This window comes from Carcharhinus amblyrhynchos, chromosome 5, assembly GCF_965287045.1.
Source record: "Carcharhinus amblyrhynchos chromosome 5, sCarAmb.v2.hapA, whole genome shotgun sequence".
Lineage (NCBI taxonomy): Eukaryota > Metazoa > Chordata > Chondrichthyes > Carcharhiniformes > Carcharhinidae > Carcharhinus > Carcharhinus amblyrhynchos.
Genome location: NC_137328.1, coordinates 7,890,112 through 7,904,889, shown reverse-complemented (window position 1 = coordinate 7,904,889; position 14,778 = coordinate 7,890,112). Strand labels below are relative to the sequence as shown.

The window sequence follows — 14,778 nt, the reverse complement described above, 5'->3', positions numbered from 1 at the left end:
CTATTTCTGATTTCCAGAATCTGCAGGATTTTTTATCCACGCTATTTACAGTTTGGCTACTTCATAGGCAGAACATCTCTCCCAAAGATAGGCCTTCAAAGCCAAGTGAAGACTTGCCCTCATAATTTGATTTGATTTATTGTTGTCACACGTATTAGCATACAGTGAAAAGTATTGTTTCCTGCGTGCTACACAGACAGAGCATACTATTCATAAAGAAGGAAATGAGGAGTGCAGAATGTAGTGTTACTGCCATAGCTAGGGTGTAGAGAAAGATCAACTTTATATCAGGCAGGTCCATTCAAAAGTCTGATGGCAGCAGGGAAGAAGATGTTCTTGAGTCGGTTGGTACGCGACCTCAAAATTTGTATCTTTTTCCCTGATGGAACAAGTTGGAAGAGCGTATGTCCAGGTTGTGTGGGGTCCTTAATTATGCTGGCAGCTTTTCCGAGGCAGCAGGAAGTATAGACAGAGTCAATGGCTGGGAGGCTGGTTTGCATGATGGGTTGAGCTAGCCACACAACCTTTAGTAGTTTCTTGCAGTTGAGATTGTTGCTGCGTACTCATCATCTCCCATAGCTGGAAGGATGCCAACACACATTCCACGCACATGAAACATATCAAATTTACATTTATTTTCAGTCTTCAACAAGTTAAGACTTTATCCCATTGTAAACACTGCCGGGTCTGATTAAAATATCTCGGCAGATGTAGACTTCTCTGACACCAACTATCAATCCTCTCTTTCCTTTGGTGACGGGTCATCATTTCCATCCCCTACCCCGCACCCCCAATCTCATCAAGTGTTTCAACAAGGAAATCAACAGCTCCAGTCTCCAAATCTGATCTAGAGACTGGCTTGACGAGTCCAATGGGCTGTTGACTGCAACAGGCAAATATGACCAAGTTCAAAGAATTGCCTTGATCCTGGCAACCAACCAAGTGAAACTTGATTTTCAGTCAGGAAGGGGGAAGTCCTGTCCTTCTGTGTTCATGTTAGGCATAAGGCAACCTTATCGAATTGAGTCATAGTGAGTAAGAATCCTCCCTGACGTCCTCAAGCCCGGCTTGTTCTCTGGCTGTTCTGTTTATCTACCATAAACAGAGACAAAGAGAATGGAGATGTGTCAAAAGCTGTTCTCTCACATTGAGATTGTTGTCTGTTTGCAGCAGATCGCTGGCGCTGTCTTTGACACCTCTCTGTTGATGCTGGTCCGCGAACGCTCCAATTCCACCTACGCCAACTCCACGATATCTGAGAGCCAAGACCAGCAGCACGCAGCCATCTCTCGGTTCTATATGATCTACAACCTCTTGTTGAGGATTTCCTCCGTGTTGCCCACCTACTGTCTGGGCAAACTAGGAGATCAGAAGTGCAGGAAGATCACCATTTGTGTGCCCTTGCTGGGGTACCTGGTGTCCAGGTCTCTGCCGCTCTTTGTCATCCTGTTTGACCTGCCCTTGAAGGTGATGTTTGCCACTGCTCTGATGAATGGCCTGAGTGGGGGATCGAGTGCTTTGTGGGCTGGATTCATGGCTTTTGCCTCAGAAGCTTCCACAGAAGAGAAGAGATCTATCCAACTGAACAGAGTTAAACTAGCCAGTGGTGTGTCTGCGATGATTGGAAGCATTGCATCCGGTCACCTCTTCATTTATTTCAAAATCTCACACGATCAGGGCGCTGGGATGATGTTCATTAGTTCTATTTTTTACTTTTTCAGCTTTGCTTGCAGCTTCTGGGGTCTAAAATCGTCACCCAGACAAACACAGGGTGGATCTCAGGGGTATAGCAGCCTGTTAGATGGAGAGCAGCAGAGAGACAATGATCAAGCCACTGATGAGATACAGCCAGAAAATGCAACTTGGGATGAAGGTCAGAGTGAGAGATCAAGGCTACTGGGTAACCAGACTCGGGATAATCCTGGAGGTGACAGGTCGGTGGATAAAATCACTGTTGCATTGCCCTTCACAGCTGGGATTTTGTATCAACTGGGGTTCAGCGGCGCATTGGACGTGCTGTCCATATTTGTCCTGAAGGACCCGCTGAGTTGGAATGCAGTCTGGGTTGGTTATGGCAATGCCACAGGGTACGCTATCTTCATCACCAGCTTCCTCGGAGTTGTCGTTTTTTCCAGATGGTTGAAGGACAATGACTTGATTGTGATGGGAATGCTGTCGTTTTCCATTGGGATGCTAATCATGGCCTTTGTGAAGTGGACATTCCTGTATTTTATTGGTAAGTAACGTCATTGGCAGCGTTCTCAGTTTTTTCTGGACTAAACCACTGAGAGTCCAAATCTTTTCTTCAATGCGTGTTTTTGGGATGGTGTTTGGAGCTTTTATTTTTAACCGCAGGGAGAAAAATGAGGAAAGTCTGAAAGAATTACAGAGCGTTACAACCCATCCAGTTTCTGTTTAAGTCAACGAATCACAATCTCCTGCTCATTCCCTACATCTTTCGCTAATCCTCTTTCTCAAGCATCTCATTTCCAATGACAGGATTGAAGGAACACAGCTTCAAAAACAGTTTCTGGAACCAAATTCCACATCTGCGTGGAGTTTGCACATTCTCCTCGTGTCTGCGTGGGTTTCCTCCGGGTGCTCCGGTTTCCTCCCACAGTCCAAAGATGTGCGGGTTAGGTTGATTGGCCATGCTAAGAAATTGCCCCTTAGTGTCCAGGGATGCGTAGGTTAGAGGGATTAGTGGGTATAATATGTAGGGATATGGGGGTAGGGCCTGGGTGGGATTGTGTTCGGTGCAGACTCGATGGGCTGAAGGGCCTCTTTCTGCGCTGTAGGGTTCTATGATTCTATCAGTCATCCTCTGCATAATGACATCGTCATAACTGTACCTTTACTTTGGAATTTTCTCACAATTCTACCATCCCCGTGTCATCCCAGTGGAAAGAATCTGGAACTATTTATCGTAAATCTTCATAGAACACAGAACCCCGGGTGTCATCATCTGGGTTGTCCCCTTCTGAATCATCCCCGACCTTCTCCGTGCTGTTGAGTGAAACTCCAACTCAAAGAATAAAGAAAATTACAGCACAGGAACAGGCCCTTCGGCCCTCCAACCCTGCACCAACCATGCTGCCCGTCTGATCTAAAACCCCCTACCCTTCCGGGGACCATATCTCTCTATTCCCATCCTATTCATGTATTTGTCCAGGCCCCCCTTTGTCTGAGAGACACAATTTCTGGTGTCTCTCCTCATTACTGTAATATGTGACTTCTGGTGACATTGTGTTAAATCTACATGGACTTCCCTCAATTCTTTTATATTCTTCTAATTGAGGTCAAATTTAGGTCTGGTACAAATTCAACATCCTGTCCTTGGCTTCCTATTCCACATATCAATGGAAACTAAAGACTCTCTTTGCGCTATGAATGACCTTATGTATGTGTAGTGCCACACTTCAATTTGTATCATCTGCATACCTGCAAACCAAAATCCACTACTCTATTTAATATCTTGTCATTTAAGGTATATCTCCTTTCCCTATTCTTGCTTCCAATGTGTATTGTCAATACTTTTAACCCATATTTGTCTGCATTTTTATGTTAAAGGCACTACATATATGCAGAAATGGATGGCATGTGGTATAGCTCACAGCTCCAGGGATTCAAATCCCAGCTTGGGATACTGTCTGTGCGGAGTCTGCACTTTCTCCCCGTGTCTGTGTGGGATTCCTCTGGGTCCCCTGGTTTCCTTCCACAGTTCGAAAGACGTGCTGGTTAGGTGGATTGGCCATGTTAAATTCTCCCTCAGTGTACCTGAACAGATGCCAGAGTGTAGCAACTAGGGGATTTTCACAGTGTTTATGTAAGCCTATTTGTAACACTAATAATTTTTTTTTAAGAAGCACAGTGATTAGTGCTGCTGCCTCACGGCGCCAGGGATCTGGGTTTGATTCCTGGCTTGAGTCACCGTCTGTGTTCCTCCCACAGTCCAAAGATGTGCGGGTTAGGTGGATCGGCCATGTTAAGTTGCCCCTTGTATCTCAAGATGCATAGATTAGGGGGAATTAGCTGGGTAAATATGTGGGGTTCCAGGGATAGGATCTGGGTAACATGCTCCGTCAGAGAGAGGCTGACTCGATGGGCTGAATAGCCTCTTTCCACACTGTAGGTACTCTATGATTCTAAGTTCTTGTTGTCTGATCTTATGTTGTTCATGTGTTGGTGAAAGGAGGAATGGGTTATACATTATTTTCTAAATGGCGCAATGCTTAGAAAATCAGAAACACAAAGGGACTAGGGAGCCCTTGTTCCAAGATTCTCTTAAGATTAATGTGCAGGTTGAGTTGGCAGTTAGGAAGGCAAATGCAATGTTAGCATTCATGTCGAGAGGGTTAGAATACAAGAGCAGGGATGTACTTCTGAGGCTGTATGAGGCTCTGGTCAGACCCCATTTGGAGTATTATGAGCAATTTTGGGCCCCATATCTAAGGAAGGATGTGCTGGCCTTGGAAAGGATCCAGAGGAGGCTCACAACAATGATCTCTGGAATGAAGAATTTGTCGTATGAGGAACGGTTGAGGACTCTGAGTCTGTACTCACTGGAGTTTAGAAGGATGAGGGGGGAATCTTATTGAAACTTACAGGATACTGCGAGGCCTGGATAGAGTGGACGTGGAGAGGATGTTTCCACTAGTAGGAAAAACTAGAACCAGAGGGCACAGCCTCAGGCTAAAGGGACAATCCTTTAAAACAGAGATGAGGAGGAATTTCTTCAGCCAGAGAGTGGTGAATCCATGGAACTCTTTGCCACAGAAGGTGTGGAGGCCAGGTCATTGAGTGTCTTTAATACAGAGATAGATAGGTTCTTGAATAATAAGGAGATCAGGGATTATGGGGAAAAGGCAGGAAAATGGGGATAGAAAAAATATCAGCCATGATTGAATGGTGGATCAGACTCGATGGGCAGAGTGGCCTCATTCTGCTCCTATGTCTTATGGTCTTATAAAAGCATTTGAAAATAATATCGAAAGTGATACGATTAGTGCAGTCGATGAAGTCACCATTTCCTCCTCAACCTGTTATTTATTTTGCAGCTCGAGCCCTGATGATTTTTGCCCTTATTCCACTACCTACGATCCGATCTGTGATATCTAAGCAGATAAAAGACACTTCATATGGTTAGTATCTCAGATACTGCTAATCTTTGCAAGATACCAGCTTGTGTTGCGGTTGCGTTTCAGTCCCATTTATACAAGTTCATTTCTGTGTGTGATGTGATGCTGCTTTTATTCATTATACGGTTCCTGTAACCAGTGAAGTATTCCTGAACATATGAACAAAGAACAAAGAACAACACAGCACGGGAAACAGGCCTAACGAGCCCGCGCCGCCATTTTAACATTATGAGACCCCTCTACACCCATGACCCTTGTCTATGCTTGTGGCATTCCACATTGAGGGAAGACTAATTTCGGGACAATTTGTTACACCAATCAGCCTAAGAGCACATCTTTGGGGTGTGGGAGGAAACCGGAGCACCCGGAGAAAACCCACGCAAGCACGGGGAGAATGCGCAAACTCCCGCAGACACCGGCCCAAATCCATGTATCTGCACAGCAAACAGTGATAGTCACTGAGCTGTCGTGTTGCCCAGCATCTGGTCCAGTTTAAGCATACACCAACGACGTGAAGCACTAGGCTACTCTCGAAACATCCAAGAGCAGCCCTCGTACGACCCATCGCGTGTATGCCCCTCGTTGGACAACAAGGCGGACTGAAGCGCCTGTGGATTAAAAGAGAAAAACATCAATACCGTGCACATCCTTATACAAACATTCAAGGCAATCCCCAGAAGCTCAGAAGTAAAACAAGTGAGCCAGAAAGTATGTTGGAAGGTCCATAGGAATCAATTGATTCTCAGGAACGTCCCAAGGCTCCTGAACCTTATTTGAAACAGTCTCCCATATCCCTCCATCTCCGTCCCGCGCATGTGCCTATCTAAGTAGCTCTTAAACAACTATGCTCAGCGTAGCTACGAATTTGAAAAGGGGGGGGTGGGGGGAAGTAAAACATTCAGTTGAACATCCTGAAATTATACTTGTGTGGGACTTGACTCCGAAATGATTCTCTTGATATTTACTACATTGATTCTTCAAAACAAAAATTTTTTTATTTGTTCAGTGGATGCGGGCATCGCTGGTTGGGCCAGCATTTATTGCCCATCCCTGCCATGGGTCTGGAGTCACATGTAGGCCAGACCAGGTAACGACAGCAGATTTCCTTCCCTAAAGGACATTACTGAATCAGATGGGTTTTTCCAGTAACTTGCAATGGTTTCATGGCCATCGTTAGACTTTTAATCCCGGATCTTTCGTGAACTCAAATTTCACCATCTGCCGTGGTGGGATTCAAACCCGTGTCCCCCGGTCATTGCCCTGGGTCTCTGGATTACTAGTCCAGCGGCAATCCCACAGCCTCCCCGTTCCTGGGCTGAGAAATATCCTACGATCGGAGACTGTGTAGAATGTCGTTATAGGATGGGATTTTCCAGCCATGCTCGCCCTGAAACCGGAAAATCCCACCCGAGGCCAACAGACCTTTCTATGATCTCACCCGCTCTGATTCCCGTAAATTTCTGGTGTTTAGAAGAATGAGAGGTGATCTCACTAAAACGCTGTAGGGCTGAAATGGGTAGGTGCTGGGAAACCAGGGGTCACAGTCTCAGAATGAGAGGGTTGGGCTGAGGCGATGGGAAATTTCTTCACTCAAAGAGTTGGAAATCTTTGAAATTCTCTCCCCTGGCAAGCTGTTGACGCTCAGTTGCGAAGTAGGTTCAAGACAGAGAATGAGAACGTTTGGGTTGGAAGGGAATTGAGGGAGGCGGGAATGATGCTGGAAAACAAAGTTGAGGTAGATCATCGCCACGGTGTCACTGAATGGAGCAGATGAGGGAATGTGTGACCCAGTCTTGACCCTATGCCTTATGTTCTTTATTCTTATTTTAAGGGAAACAGTTTGCGATACTTCAGATTTTCCTAACACTGGCGGGATCTGGTGCTTCACTCGCCTTCCACAATATTTACAACTCAACGCAAGACCAGTATCCTTCTGTCAGCTTTTATCTGTCTTCAGTTATCGGCTGTCTGGCTATCATTCCCATGATGTAAGCAAATTAACGTCACATTTGACATTCTGCTGTTGTAATTTGCACTGAGGTAGATCATGTTGTTGTACCACGATGATACTTCAATTCCATTGGATTATGCAAAAAGAATAAGGGAAAATTGTGGGGGGTAAACAAAGAACAAAGAACAACACAGCACGGGAAACAGGCCCTTCGGCCCGTCGAGCCTGCGCCGCCATTTTAACAATGTGCTTTTCCCTTGACCCATGTCTATGCTTATGGTACCCCCATTGGAAACCAGATTTAAGGGGAGAATAATTTAGGGACAATTTGTTACGCCAATCAGCCTAAGAGGTTGAGAACCTTAAATGTACACGGAGGCCACAGATTTGGTTTAACTTTTTCACAGCAAGTTATTGTGATCTGGAAAGCAACGCCTGAGAGGGGAGTGGGAGCGGGTTCAAAAGTAACTTACAAGAGGAAATGCTTGAAAGGGAAAACTATAGAGAGCTCTGAAGAAAGATCAGGGGAGTTGGAACCAAAAAGCAGGTACAGGATCAATGGGCTGAATAGCCTCCTTCTGCACTGTATATTTCAATGATAAATTCTCCAATTTGGGTGTAAAGGCAGTGCAAGTCACGAAAGCAAGGCAAGTTGCGGAAGACACTCTTTCTGGAGTAGGTTTCCCCCGCACTGGGAATCCGCACTAATTTCAGAAGAGTTCACATTCAGGGGCAGCACCAGGTATACCTGGTGAGAACACAACTCCGGATTACTTGCAAGTCTCCCAGCCGAAGAGATGAGTGGGATCGGCACACGCCATCCTAAAACACAATCCTGGAACTATGTCACAGTTCCTTCACTGTCTCGCGATCAAAATCCTGGAACTCCTTCCTTAAGGGTATTCCCATGGATAACATGGGAATAGTTTAGGTTGGAGGGTCATTAGATTGGTTCCACTGGTCGGCGCAACATCGAGGGCCGAAGGGCCTGTACTGCGCTGTAATGTTCTATGTTAACGTCACTGTGGGTGCACCTACACCCCATGAATGGCAGCGATCCAAGAAGGCCACTCACCACCACTTTCTCAAGGGCAATTAGGGAGGGGCAATAAACATTAGCCTAACCAGGGACACCCTCCGCCCATGAAAGATTTAAGATATCTAACCTCAGTTTCTGACTCAATTTGGGCTGTGGTAAGTATCAAAAAAAGTGACACAATGTGTGCAAGGTTACCTTTAATTGTCAGAGATAGCAGAGGTTTGAATTTTTTAAAGAGAATTACAGCCTAAACCCCAATGATGGCAGATAGGAAGGGTGCAGATAATACTTGCTGCCAATGTGCTGCCATCTCGATTAGAAAATAGATATCCAGATAGCGGAAATCTAGAACTATCCCTCCAAAAAGCTGTAGATATTGAAGATGGGTCAACTGACATTTGAATGAGGTAAAGTTATCAAGGGATATTGATCAGATAGATGGGTAAATGGAGTTGAAGTGCAGATCAGCGCTGATCAATCTGTGGTGGCCAACACGCTGGCACAGTGGTTATCACCACTGCCTCACGGCGCCAGGGACCTGGGTTCGATTCCCAGCCTGGGTCACACTCTCTGTGTGGAGTCTGCACATTCTCCCCATATCCGTGTGGGTTTTGTCCAGGTGCTCCAGTTTCCTCCCAGTTGGATAGATCAAAGAACAAAGAAAATTATAGCTCAGGAATAGGCCCATCGGTCCTCCAACCCTACACTGAGCATGCTGCCCGTGTAAAGATGCCAGAGTGTGGTGACTAGTGGAATTCCACAGCAACTTCATTGCAGTGTTAATGTAAGCCTTACCTGTGACAAATAAATTAACTTTATCAATCCTAGAATTCCTACAGTGCAGAAGGAGGCCATTCGGCCCATTGAGTCTGCATTGATCCTCCCTCCAACACAGCAATTTACCCAAGCCCTTTCCCCATAACCCCACATATTTACCCCCTCTAATCCTCCTAACCTGCACACCTTGGGACACTAAGCAGCAATTTAGCTCGAGAATCCACCTAACCTGGACATCTTTGGAGTTTGGGAGGAAACCAGAGCACCTGAAGGAAACCCATGCAGACATGGGGAGAAAGTACAAACTCCACACAAGCCAGAAATCAAACCTGGGTTCCTGGCGCTGTGAGGCAGCAGTGCTAACCACTGTGCCACCCAAGATGTAAGTGAAATGCAGGACACGTCCCAGGGGTATAATTTCCACTTGACAAACTTCTTCTATTTCTAAAATTCCGCCAGCTGTGGGGTTTTCCGCTGCACAGGAGATGAGTGAAAGCAGAATTAAAAATTGGAACACATTCCTCCTGGTTGGCACGGTAGCACAGTGGTTAGCACTGCTGCTTCACGGCTCCAGGGTCCTGGGTTCAATTCCTGGCTTGGGTCACTGTCTATGAGGAGTTACTACATTCTCCTTATGTCTGTGTGGGTTTCCTCCGGGTGCTCTGGTTTCCTCCCACAGTCCAAAGATGTGCAGGTTAGATTGATTGGCTATGCTAAGAAATTGCCCTTCAGTGTCCAGGGATGAGTAGGTTAGTGGGTATAATATGTAGGGATATGGGGGTAGGGCCTGGGTGGGATTGTGTTCGGTGCAGACTTGAAGGGCCTCTTTCTGCACTGTAGGGTTTCTATGATTCTATTAGCAATAGATTTGTAACATGTTTTATTTCATTCGCAGCTTTGTGGAACGCAGATTGTCTAATCCACCAGATTTCCAGGATACTGATGTGAAACCCAGACACAAGAGATGTGAAAAAAGGAACAGACCCATAGCTCAAAACTATTATAGCACAAAGAAAAGACAGCCAAATGATTTAATCTCAGGAAGGGCCAGTGGAAGTATATTCAGCACCTGAGGTGACAATCAGCCTTACACCCTCTGCCACTCCAACTCCGAATTAACTTTCCAAAAATGAATAGTGTCTCAGTGTGAATAAAAATCCTGCATTTTTAATTAAAGATTCACATTACCTGATAGAGGAGAATACTCTGAGGCTGACTGTACATCCTCATTGTACTTTATTTTTCACAGGACATATACCAAATGAAATGCACACTATAATGTGCGATAGTCTGTGTTTCTGCAACAGTTACTAGGTGAAATTATGTGAAATTTTACAATCACCAATCATTAAGATACAAGAGGCCAGGCTAGATTTGATTTAATTTGTTACCCTCCTGATTTCAGAATGATGGAACAGGCTCAAAGGGCCAAATGGCCTCTTCCTGCTCCTGTCTTCCATGTTTCTGTGGTTCTATAAACAGTTGGTATATCACTTGGCATGTCGTAACATTCAGGGCTATGGGCCAACTGCTAGTAAATGGGATTAAGTGGGAGATCAGGTGTTTTACACGTTAGAGCAGACTTAATGGGCCGCAGGGCCTCTTCTGCACTGTATGATTCAATGTGGATGTACATCAATAAAGCTAGACCTTTCAGTCAAACTGCTGAAGCCTGCTTATTTGCTTATGTAGTTTTGTCAATATTTCATTCAGTTTTTTTTGCCATCTGCTATATTTGCCACTCTAGGTGACCCCTGAACATAACTTGTGGTGGCACTGACACTGATCCCAGGCTGTTTCTGCTGAAGAGTCCACACCTTCATGTTCCACAGGACGAGGCCAGGAAGCTTTGTCAAGTCTACTTCTGCCTCATCATTTACGATGATTTGCAAACTCCACTGATCCAAGTTCCTCGAATGGTTAAATAGAAATGGTCGAATGATTCAGGTTTTTTGATGTCCAGATCAACAACAATCCGTCCTGGTCCCTCCACACAGACGCTATAGTTAAGAAAGCCCAACAATGCCTCTACTTTCTAAGGAGGCTAAGAAAATTTGGCATGTCCATGAAGACTCTCACCAACATTTACAGATGTACCATAGAAAGCATCCTTTCCGGATGCATCACAGCTTGGTATGGGCTCCTGTTCTGCCCAAGACTGCAAGAAACTACAAAGGGTGGTGAACGTATCTCGGTCCATCACACAATCCAGCCTCCTATCCAGTTACTCCATCTACACTTCCCGCTTCCTGGGTAAAGCAGCCAGCATAATCAAGGATCCCACAAACATACACTCTTCCATCTTCTTCTGTCGGGAAAAAGATATAGAAGTCTGAGGTCACGTACCAACTGATTCAAGAACAGCTTCTTCCCTCCTGCCATCAGACTTTTGAATGGACCTACTGTATATTAAGCTGATCTTTCTCCACATCCTAGCCATGACCATGTATTATATGAACGGCCTGTTTTGTCTGTATAACGCACAAGAAACAATACTTTTCACTGAATATCATTACATGTGACAATAATAAATCAAATCAAATCCAGAATGACCCCATTCTCTGGTCTCAGATCAATCAGACTGAACAGAGTTGAACTTACCTAGGTGGGATGATTGGGAATATCACATCTGGTCATCTCTTTGTCCATTTCAAAATTTCACAGGGCGAGAGAGGCTGGGTTGATATTCTGCAGTTTTTTTTTATACTTTCAGTTTAGTTTGTAGCATCTTGGGCCGAAAACCATCACCCAAACACAAAATGGATCTCAAGAATAGGGCAGCCTGTTAGACAAAGGACATCAGGAAAATGATGACCAGGACACTGATGAGCCAGAATTAAAAAATGCAACTTGGGATGAAGGTCAAAGTGAAAGGTCAAGGTTACTGGATAACTGGAATGATACCAGGACTCAGGATAATCCTGGAGGTGACAGGTCGATGGATGAAATCACCATTGCATTGCTCTTTGTACCTGGGATTCTGTATTAACTGGGGTTCAGCGGCGTATTGGATGTGCTGTCCATATTTGTCCTGAAGGACCCGCTGCGTTGGAATGCAGTCTGGGTCGGTTATGGCAATGCCACAGGGTACGCTATCTTCATCACCAGCTTCCTCGCAGTTGTCGTTTTTTTCCAGATGGTTGAAGGACAATGACTTGATTGTGATGGGAATGCTGTCGTTTTCCATTGGGATGCTAATCATGGCCTTTGTGAAGTGGACATTCCTGTCTTTTATTGGTAAGTAATGTCATTGGCAGCGTTCTCAGTTTTTTCTGGACTTTTTAGAGCTTTTATTTTTAACCACAGAGAGAAAAATGAGGAAAGTCTGAACGAATTACAGAGCGTTACAACCCATCCAGTTTCTGTTTAAGTCAATGAATCACAATCTCCTGTTCATTCCCTACACCTTTCACTAATCCTCTTTCTCAAGCATCTCATTTCCAATGACAGCATTGAAGGAACACAGCTTCAAAAACAGTTTCTGGAACTAAATTCCACGTTAACCATCCTCTGCATAATGACATCATCATAACTGTACCTTTACTTTGGAATAGTCTCACAATTCTACCATCGCCATGTCATCCCAGTGGAAAGAACCTGGAACTATTTATCGTAAATCTTCATCATCTGGGTCTCCTGTACTGAATCATCCCCAACCTTCTCCATACTATTGAGTAAAACCCTAATTCCTGGTGTCTCTCCTCATTATTGTGATACGTGAGCTCTGATGACATTGCGTTAAATCTACATGGACTTCCCTCGTTTATTTTATCTTCTAATTGAGGACGCATTTAGGCCTGATCCAAGTTCGACATCCTCTTCTTGTCCTTCTATTCCTCTGGATACATAGCTAAGGATTCTATTTTGCTCAATGACCGGGCAGCAAGCTGGCACTGTGGTTAGCACTGTTACCTCATAGCTCCAGAGATCTGGGTTCGATTCCCTGCCTAGAGTTACTGTTTATGTGGAGTCTGCACATTCTCCCCATGCCTATATGGGTTTCCTCTGGGTGCTCCAGTTTCCTCCCACAGTCCAAAGATGTGCGGGTTAAGCCCATTAGCCATGCCAAATTGCCCCTTGGTGTCCTAGAATACAGAAGTTAGAAGGATTAGTGGTGTTAATATGTGAGGTTATGGTATGGGGCCTAGGAAGGATTGTTATCGATGTAGACCTGATAGACTGAATGGCCTCCTTCTGCACTGAAGGGATTCTATGATTCTTACCCGTCTTTAGGTGGCTTGTGTATCTGCAAGCCAAAGTTCACATCTCCATTTAAAATCTTGTTATTTAAGATATATCTCCTTTCCCTATGTTTTGCTTGCAAAGTATTGTGTCACACAGGCAGGTGATGGCGCAATCCCGAGGCCCAGAATAATGCTCCGGGGACCAGGATTCGATTCCCACCAATGGGAGATGGTGAAATTTGAATTCAACAAAAACCTGGAGTTAAAAGTCTAATAGTGACAATTAAACCATTGTTTGTTGTTGTTAAAAACTCAACTGGTTCACTAACGTTCTTCAAGGAAGGTAAACTGCTGTCCTTGCCTGGCCCGGTTGTATGTTGCTCCAGATCCACAGCAATGTGGTTGATTCTTAACTGCTCTCCGAAATGGATGAGTAGTTCAAGAACCATTAGCAATAGGCGACAAATGCTGGCCCAGCGATGCCCACATCCCATGAATTGATTAAAAATAACATTTTATAGATTCTGTATTTTATGTTCTATTTTACCTTCATATCTTTATTAAAGGTTTTTGATATGTTGTATGATACTGTGTGATCCATGTGCTGTTGTACAGATAAATTCATACAATAGCTTGAAAAATATATATACCAGGCGGGTGGGCACTGCCAGTCTCAAGGACTACACTGCCAGATACTTCCTCCAACCACCCCACCACACCCATGGGACATCCTTTCTCAATGCACCAACAACTAGATGGTGCTATGGGCCATTTGTGCTCAGAGCTCTAGGGGCTGAACTTGCCCTCCTCAATGCTAATCATTCTGGGTGATGATGTCCCAGCCTTCCTCTAAGGGCACACTATTGAATATAGTGGAGAACTCAGCTGTCACCCTCACATACCTGGTCTCCATGAACTTGGCGCAATATTCAAAGGGGCTTAACATTGACCATGCAGTTCCAACTTCAGTTCCCTAACCATCTTTTAATTGCTGTTTTGCCAATGCACAACATTCAGCATCATTCGTGATTCCCTACACACTGATAGCCCTTGTTCATATGCAGCAAGACCTGGGCAACATTCAGGATTGGACTGGCAAATAACATTCATGCCACACAAGTTTTTAAAGCTTAAAGTTTTAGTTTATAGTTTATTTGTCTGTGTTAGTCGGCTTACGTTAACACTGCAATGAAGTTACTGTGAAAATCCCCTAATCGCCACACTCTGGCGCCTGTTCGGGTACACTGAGAGAGAATTTAGCATGGCCGATGCACCTAACCAGCATTTCTTTTGGACAGTGGGAGGAAACCGGAGCACCTGGAGAAAGCCCATGCAGAAACGGGGAGAACATGCAAACTCCGCACAGACAGTGACCCAAGTTTGTAATTGAACCCAGGTGCCTGGTGCTGTGAGGCAGCAGTGCTAACCACTGTGCCATCGTGCCAGGCAATGACCATCTCCAACAAGAAAAGCTTTGAACCATCTCCTCTTGGCATTCCACAGCTTTGAGGGAAGTAAATTAGCAAGGCTACAGAGATAAAATGGAAAAATGGTACTGATAGGCAACATTACAGAGGCCCAGCATGGCACTGATGGGCCAAATGGCCTCTTTTTGATGTGTTATGATTCTAATATTACTGCTGAATCCCCAGCTATAACATCCTGGGATATACCATTGACCAGAAACTG

The 14,778-nt window shown here is 44.8% G+C and overlaps 1 protein-coding gene across 1 annotated transcript; it reads left to right on the top strand.

The window, feature by feature from the left end:
• Nucleotides 1–1,054: 1,054 nt before the first annotated feature.
• LOC145343391 (solute carrier family 46 member 2-like) lies at nucleotides 1,055–10,540 on the top strand. The gene is made up of 4 exons (XM_080189611.1): nucleotides 1,055–2,236; nucleotides 5,058–5,141; nucleotides 6,970–7,126; nucleotides 9,801–10,540. Exons 1-4 carry the CDS (start codon nucleotides 1,117–1,119, stop codon nucleotides 9,976–9,978), a joined length of 1,539 nt encoding a protein of 512 aa, XP_080045737.1. The 5' UTR covers nucleotides 1,055–1,116; the 3' UTR covers nucleotides 9,979–10,540.
• Nucleotides 10,541–14,778: the final 4,238 nt, after the last annotated feature.